The following is an 8,574-nucleotide window of genomic DNA, read 5'->3' as shown; positions in this document are numbered from 1 at the left end:
GCATTTAGTAGAGAGCGGGAGTGACCGGAAGAAGGACGGCTGGCCGCTTAAGACCAAGAAGGCATCAGGAGTCGGTAGACTTGGAAGGAGAAGCCCCAACGTGAGTGTCCTGGCTGTTGGGTTGAAAGCCAAGTCTCGGTCTGGAGTGTGCTAGACCGGAGCCAGGGATTGGGAAGCCTCCAGATCAGTTGTGTGGGAAGAAGGTCAGCTGCTGGTAGGGAGACTCTCCTGTTGCGGGGCCCAGATGGGAGAAGCAGTGGAGCCGCCAGGTAAAGAAGACACCTGGTTTTTAAAGGACTGCTTCCAGCATTGTTATAACCTCGTTGTTTTAAAGGATTGTATTTTTTTACTATTATTTTTAACCTCCACTACTTCACTCATTTTATGGATTATTTATTTGAAGACTTATGGATGCACTGCACTTATTTATTTGAATACTTATCTTGTTTTGTTGGTTGTTGTTTTAAATGAAAGCACTTGTCACTTTTTTTTATACCATCCCCTTGTTCCATTGTTATGCCCCACTGCCGTGCTCATTGGTAACATTACCGACGGTGTCGGGTTCAAAAGCTCCCAGAAGGAAGAGGGGAGCTTGGCGTGAACCCGCATTGTCACAGACAGTTGCTTGACATCGTTAGGCAGGATGGCCATGAGTGTACAACGTATGATGCTGTTTCCAGGATGCTTCAAAACATCAGTATCTTGTTATTCCTCATTTGTCCAAGTTTGTGGATTCAACTTAAATATTCTCTAGCATTATTTTTTGTTCATTATTTTCTTCCCTATGAACACTTTTCTGTCTTTTTGATCACACCTTTCAGCTTACATTTTGGCTCAGTTTACATGCATATTATATGTGCCTCCTGACAAAATTTTGGTTTTGAACAGTGAGCTTGTTATCTAGATTTTCGATCTACTAGTAATTGAACTTGGCTAGTTCATACTTTTCCCTTTCCACTGGTTCCATTTTTTCAACTGTTACCACCTTATGCTCTTACTCAACTCTGCAAGTGATATAACCAGGAAAATTTAAGAGAACATGGAAGGTGTAGTTTTGAGTCAGTAACACCCTTACAACATAGCTGAAAAGCCCTGGGAACAAAACATTGTTATTTATTTGAGTTCCTGAGAAACAGAAACAGTAAAAAAATGGAGAATACAAAAATCAAACATAGCTTTTATAAGAAAATATACACCTTACAAGGCTTGATAAGACTCTGAGTGATTTGTCAAAATACTAAGAGAATGGACAAGGCTGTTGGTGGGGAGATTTAAGCATCTTCAATAAAAAGGTAGGGGTGTTCCCCATACAGAAGGTGGGGCACTAATATGTTTCAGTGTGAGGAAATTCAAGAAATTCTTTCCCTAATATAGAAGAAAAAGCAAAAGCTTACACTAATTAATTGCTTTAAATTTAATCAATGAGTGATTATTCAAAATGATTGTTTTTTTCAACATCACTGAGGTGGTCCTGGTACAAATACATCAATTAGAGTTTTTTTTTTAAATTTATAAAAGTGCAGTTCCCAAAGCTATATGGTCATAACACTGTAGCACCAGGGTTAGCAATACATTGCTAAAAATCGTCAGTTTGTCTGAAGATCATCAGAGTTGTCTGTGCACAGTGCCCATCATTCCTCTTGTTATGTTAGACACATGCTTCTCTTACTAATTCTTCTTTGCTGAATGTGCGTGCCTAACAACACTGTAAGCTCACGTCACCCACTTCCATGCTGTCTAATGTCACTGATGTGTTCCTTGAAATAAAGTTGAAATGAGTGGTGAGTTACTTGGCACAGAACATTTTCTTATTGCATTCTTCTACAGCCTTAAATTTGCAACTCACAATTTTTTGCTGACTGCATAATATTACGCCTGACTTAGTGGAGACTGCTCTGGGCTTATGAATGTGACGCAAATCATGACCAAATTCGTGAGAGAAAATGACGAAGGGTAGCACGTGCATACTTTAATGTCCTGCTTTTTTAATGGATGTACTCATCCTACATGTTGCTTGCTCAGAAGTCTGTGCTTATAAATAGCAGTCTAGTATCCTAACTAGCAAGAGCGACTCAGCAAAGCGTAACAAAATGAGAAGAGGTACGATTATCACCAGGAAGGAGAAAGTTGCATTTTTTGTTTAATTTCTTACAGCCTCTCTTTCTCTCTCTTTCTTTCAGCCCCTGTGTTGTTGCTGGCTCTGATGTGCTTGAATGTAGAGTTCAAAGTCTTTTCAGCACCTCTCTGTGTGCATGGAGATTCAGGATGTCATTTTATTTCTGTCTCGGACCTCTTTAACAGAGTCATCCAGTACTCCCGCAGAATGCATAATCTGTCAAGCGACCTCTACTCTGAGTTTGTAAGTTATTCAAATGCTCTTTGTTAATTTTTTAGCTAGATTGCCTAGGAAGAACTGAGAAGGTGTTTATGTTGTGAGTATTAACATAATTGTGTAAGATGCATTGATGAAATATTCTGAACACAGTGACACTGCATTTATAACTGATACATACCCATTGCAGTGTGTTGCATGAATCCCTGACCTATAGTTAATTCATTTAGTGATTTTTATTCCTTCATTTAAGTTAACAAGCCAGCTTTTCTTCATTAATGTGTAAGGTAAAAGAAGGAAAATGTGTAAGAAATATTAAATATGTATAATATTTTAAAACATCAATATATTTGTAGAATTCTGAATATAGAATATGTGTCTGTCATCACTTTTCTTCAGTCTTTCTTTTCCCTAACATTAAAAAAACACTTTAAGCTTGATTTTTGTAACTTTTCCTCAGTCATAACACAAAATTAAACTTCTTCTGTCTTTATGGCTACTTACACATCCATCCGTCTGTGTTTTTTCTTTCTTTGCTTAACATGCCCCCTTTTCTCTTTTTTCTTCTTGGTATGTTCTTTTCCTCTCCTTCCAGGGGCACTTAAAATCTTTATCATTCTCTTTTTTGCTTTATTTTTTCCTTTTCTGCTTTACCCTCTCTCATCCTCACCATCTTCCTGATGAAGGAGAAATACTTTCTACCAAGCAAAAATCACATAGGCAGTGCCACCCAAAATTGTCCTACAGCTAAGATTTCAACTCCCAACAACAAGGATAATGCACTGAGGGCTACAGTAAGTGGCTGATCATTGTCGTTTGGATAGTCCTCTAATCATAGTACTGCATTTCAAAGCAAATATGGAATAATCATATTGTATCTTTTGATTGCATTTACATTATGCTGTCACTTTTCAGGGAGAAGAACTAATGCAAGTGATACTGCAGCTTCTGGTTGCTTGGATAGACCCGCTCCTACAGTTCTACCAAAATATTGCACATAATAAGGAGTTTACAAACTTCAGCAGCAGCAAAGTTCTGGAAATGAGTAACATGCTTCATGAGCTGAAGACTGGAGTGGAAAAATTGATACAAAAAGTAAGATTTATGATAACCTTTTGTCAGTTTTTATTTTTTAATACATTGGAACAAGTTAAGAGCCTCAGATTTAGTTAATGTTTATTGTCTTGTCAACGTTTTTAATATTTAGGTAATACATAATAAGGACTCGGGTTTGATTACTGCCCAGGGCAACTTCTGCAAATGTTTTCTGTCTGCTTTCTAAATTCCGTACTCATACCAGTAGAGTACAAATTATCTTAACTGCTATGCTGGTGCTGTCAGAGTGAGTTATGGAGGTGTGTGTGAATGTTCTCTGCACTAGACTGCTCCATTTATGACTACTCCATTCACGCTTTAGTACTTGCACCCCAATATTCAGGCACAACAACATCCTGTAAATAACTAAAATTTAGAGGGGAAAAGGGAGTTCACCTGAAAAAGAAAAGGAATAGTTAATTTCACACTGAATGATAAAACAAAACACAAATTTTAAGCCTTCATCAGCTGTGTCAAAACAAGCAAGCTCCATTGCACCACAGTCTCTAGCCACTTGTCCAATTCAGCATCATGGGAGCTGATTTCCCTCCCAGCAGCATCAGATGTAGCAAGGCTAGGAACCTAGCTGAGATGTCAATGTATCACAGAGCACTTTTCTGCACACATTCAGACTCACTCCAGTTAAACTGACATACACATATTTGGAAGATGGGAGAAAACTACCTGGAAAAGCAACTAAGGGAACATAGGGAAAACATTTAAACTCCAACCTGTGAGTAACAGGGACCTAATACCACCCACATACACAGAGCACAGACGCATACTACAGTAACAGGGGTGTGCAAAGTCATTCCTGGAGGGCCGCAGTGGCTGCAGGTTTTTGTTCCAACCCAATTGCTTAATAAGAAGCACTAATTGCTCTAGAAACACTTCTGCTTCATTTTAGTTATCTCCCTCGTTAAGATTTTGAACCCTTATTGCTTATTTAAGTCTTAAACAGCTGCATTCTTGGTTTGTAATTGCACCTTATTAGCAATAAGATGCAAATGACAAAAGAAACCAGCAGTTATCCATTTTGCTTGTTACCCTTTACGCCTGTGTGTATTTATCAGGCACTATTTGGTTTAATTAAATACTTGGAAGGAAAGAGAAGAGAAAAAAGTGAAGGATTGAGAATTACCCATCTGTTTTACACTTCAAAATATTTGGATGATATCTTTAGAATGGGAAAAAAAATCTAGGATTTGAGAATGACTTGACATAGCAGAGTTAAAGCACTAACAAGCCATGAAATGTAATTATTGGCAAGGATTGTTTTCTAATTAAACAACTGGGTTGGAACAAAAACCCGCGGCCACTGCGGCCCTCCAGGAATGACTTTGCACACCCCTGGTATATGACTTACTAGAACATTAGAACAATCTAGATGAAAACAGGCTATTAGCCTAAGAAAGCTCACCAGTCCTATCCACTTAATTCTTCTAAAATAACATCAAGTCTAGCTTGTAGGTCCCTAAAGCCTCACTATCTACTGCATTGCTTGGTAGTTTGTTCCAAGTGTCTGTGGATCTCTGTGTAAAGAAAAACTTCCTAATGCTTGTGCACATTATTTTCCCTTAACAAGTTTGCAAATATCTCTTTTTTACCCCACTGAGATAGCATATATGCCTGTCACTTCCTTGTAGCATATGTGCTCCATGTTCTGCTTTGTTTCTGCTCCATTTGTTATATTGGACATGGAGTTGACGATTGCCATGGAACTGACTGGAATTCATAAAATTCATTTTTGTCCACAGTCAAGAAGAGTGTCCACATAAACAGCTAAAAGAATTAGTAGAAAATTGATAATGATTATGTTTTACTAAAACAGTGGCCATTTCAATCGATTTGTGTAACTGGTCAGAATTCACACAGGGACACTACTTTTTTCCACTCCTATAGATGGTAGTAAAATGAAGAGGACCCAGATAAGTGCTGGGTATGTGACCCAAAAAATAAATTCATTCAACAGGGCGCGAAAATAACTAAGGGCTATCAGATGCAGTTTTAGACTGGGGGCATCAGGATTTTGTAAATGAACCTCAATTTCAGAATGATTCTGGAATGCCCTTAAATGAATCACTAAACATAATACAATTAGCTACCCTTCCAAGTTTCCTGAGCTCAGAAAACAGAGGCAGAGAAGAGTGGCTTAGTGGGAAACAGGAAAGGGAACCAGAAAAAGACAAACATGGGAGGTGGTTGGTGAAAGGAAGCAGGCAAATCGGTCACCCAAACCACATCCTTAGCTTATTTGAATTTTAGTAGGCAGGCAATAATTAATCTTAATTTCTAATAAAAAAATGGAATCAATCCTGGTCTTGATTTTGAGAACTATTTTAATAAAGAGTTGATGTCAAAAGTATTAACATTAAACACATAGAAGCAGTGCTGAAGCAGCAATCAATCAAGCAATAAAGGGGTTACTCATAGCAAAAGGTCATTGCCACTATGTACAGATATTCTACACTTCACAAGACAATCTAATATCAAACCAACAGACCTTATATCTCAGAAGCCAAATTAGAGTTAACCATAGGAGAGCAAACCACCACAACAATAATGCAACCAGCCAATAAACGTATTAATGGATTTGAATACCTTAACGGATGCCGCAAGCATAACTTAAAAATATTTCAATTAAATATTGTATTAATCAAATGCTACAGACAACATTAATCCCACACTCAATCACACTTGGATTTATTAACAATATAAACACTTAGGTGCATGCAGCAAACCAGGGAGGAACACGAAAAATAATAACTCACCCATATGGAGCTCCCACAGTATTCGTTAAGCGTAACTGGTTTGGGATTGTCTGTGCCCAAATCATCCACAGTGGATGAACTTGGAACATGTGATTCAGTCTGACTCTGTTCTGTGCCTTATTCACGGATGAAGCTTGCGCAAGCGCTCTTCCTATCACTTATTAGCTGTAGCCTGTCGCAATCAATTGGAGCTCCTCTGCTGCAATAGAACCTGAAGAACCTATTTAACCAGCTTGTGTTTCAAATATAATATATATGTACTGTATTTATATATATGGAGGGAATTGCATTGTAGCACTGTAGTAGTAAAGCATCATAGGACAGTGATTGCTCCTAAAAAGGTGCTAAAAGTGGTTCAGAGCTGAATGCTGTTATAAGGTTAAACAGTAATGCAGTTGTTAACTTCCATTACTATGTACTAAAAAGTATAATATAAAATATTTCACATCACTTACTCATTTTCAGTCTTACTTGTTTATTTTGTTCTTCCAACAAAGTAACATTGATGTGGAAATAGTTGGTCTTACATAAAAAGCATTGACTGATTGATACCAGTTTCCTTTCTTGAAGCTCTAATAGTGTTTGACAGCACTGATATACAATATAAGGGCACATAGCCAGATAATCAAATGTAATGCTTCGTAATGCCTTCAAGTTCAGAACAATCAATAATACCATGAGCCTGGTGGGCTGATCGTGTTTCTGTCAGTGCTGACCAAGCCAAAATTTGAATCTTACTTCATTTGTTTCTTCAATAAAGGTAGTACAGTGAGGTAGTCATTAGCACTGCTACCTCACAACTAAAGAGTCCTGAGTGTAAAATCGCAGCCATGTTACTTTCTCTGTAGAGTTTCTCACTATGTCCATGTGGGTTTTTTCTTCAAACACTCCACATTTTCCTCCCACATCCTAATTGGCCCAGTATGAGTGAATAGGGGCATGTACTATATAAGTGTGACCAGTAGTGAACTGGCACATTAAGATAGGATTAGGTCCACACATGTACCTGAAATGGATTAAGCTGGTTCAGTAATGAATGGTTAGATGAGTATTTTATATAAATGCGTTATGTTAAATCATTAAGTTAGCATGGCATGATTTACGCAGCTGATATGATAAAAGTGCTTATAAACTTTTAAAGCAGTAGAGTATTGTACCGTGTTAGCCATAGATTGATACCCTTGCCTGGTGAAGAGGCCTTAGCTGCCTCGAAAGCTTGCATTTGTAATCTATTTAGTTAGCCATTAAAAGGTGTAATTTCATCCAACTTTCTCCTGTATAAGCTTTTAAATAATATTTGGAAGGCAAGCTTTTACATCAATTCATGAATTTGTTGAATGAACAAAATTAAAAAGTGTTATTATTTTCAGCATTTGTAAATACTGAGAAGTTAGAGAAAAGTCATAAATGCAGTCACACACTGACAGCAGCAAGAGAAGTTTAGATTTCAAAGATGGTTGTGAACACTTTCTAAGTACCAGATGAGCAGAGCATTAAGCTGTCCTAAGGTGTACCTTTCAATAATATATTATCACATTATTACTTAAACTAAGAATCCAATTTTAATTAAAGTTGATTCAGTGTACCATTTTTCAACTGTGTTACATTTTAAACAATCAGATACCAATTTTCAATGCTAACCTCACACCACATGTCCTTTGTTTTTCTTAGATGCAGGTAATGGGAATCATCAGCAATTCCATCAATGGCTTATCCCAGGGAGAATCAGACTTGTCGTCATCTGCCAGCAGAGAAGTTCAGCCAATGAATGATTATGAGCTGCTTCACTGTTTCAGACGAGATTCCAATAAAATTCAAAACTACTTGAGAATCTTAAAGTGCAGTATAGCTACTGAGCATGCGTGTTAAAAAAATGACAGCAAGTTTAGCCTAATTTGCTGCTGGCGGTATGAATTGGGTTTATAACTGTGCTGTACAATAACTGTGTGGTTCCTTTTTCACTGATTATTGGAGTAACCAATGTATTTCTCACATAGTGCAGTAAGAATATTGCTAATCAATATTATACAGTGCAAGTAGAATAAATGAACACCCCCAGTCAGAAATTGCAATAACCAAAAAGTAAAAAAAAATATTTACATCAATATAGGATTCAATTGTACTTATTTTCTTATAAATTCTTGAAAAATGACAACACTTGCACAAGCTTAATCTATTCATCTTTATTGTATATACTCCAATTCACAGCATGTACCATTGCAATTCACTATACAGCGAAAATGAAATGAAGGGAGCTCACAAACACGAGCTGAACATAAGGTTCTCTGTCTGAACACGAGATCTGACCATTTGCAACCAGAAGCTTAGCCATTTGATTGCCCAGAGACTGTTGATGTTGTGTCAAGGATCTGCACA

At 37.4% G+C, this 8,574-nt stretch overlaps 1 protein-coding gene across 1 annotated transcript; it reads left to right on the top strand.

The window, feature by feature from the left end:
* The first annotated feature begins 2,184 nt into the window (after positions 1-2,184).
* prl2 (prolactin 2) lies at positions 2,185-8,258 on the top strand. The gene is made up of 4 exons (XM_051920807.1): positions 2,185-2,359; positions 3,019-3,126; positions 3,248-3,427; positions 7,870-8,258. The coding sequence occupies exons 1-4, from the start codon at positions 2,204-2,206 to the stop codon at positions 8,065-8,067; spliced, it is 642 nt and encodes a 213-aa protein (XP_051776767.1). The 5' UTR covers positions 2,185-2,203; the 3' UTR covers positions 8,068-8,258.
* The last annotated feature ends 316 nt before the right edge of the window (positions 8,259-8,574 follow it).

This window comes from Erpetoichthys calabaricus, chromosome 1, assembly GCF_900747795.2.
Source record: "Erpetoichthys calabaricus chromosome 1, fErpCal1.3, whole genome shotgun sequence".
Taxonomy (NCBI): Eukaryota; Metazoa; Chordata; class Cladistia; order Polypteriformes; family Polypteridae; genus Erpetoichthys; species Erpetoichthys calabaricus.
The sequence above is the reverse complement of the archived record's forward strand: the minus strand, read 5'-3'. Positions and strand labels throughout refer to the sequence as shown.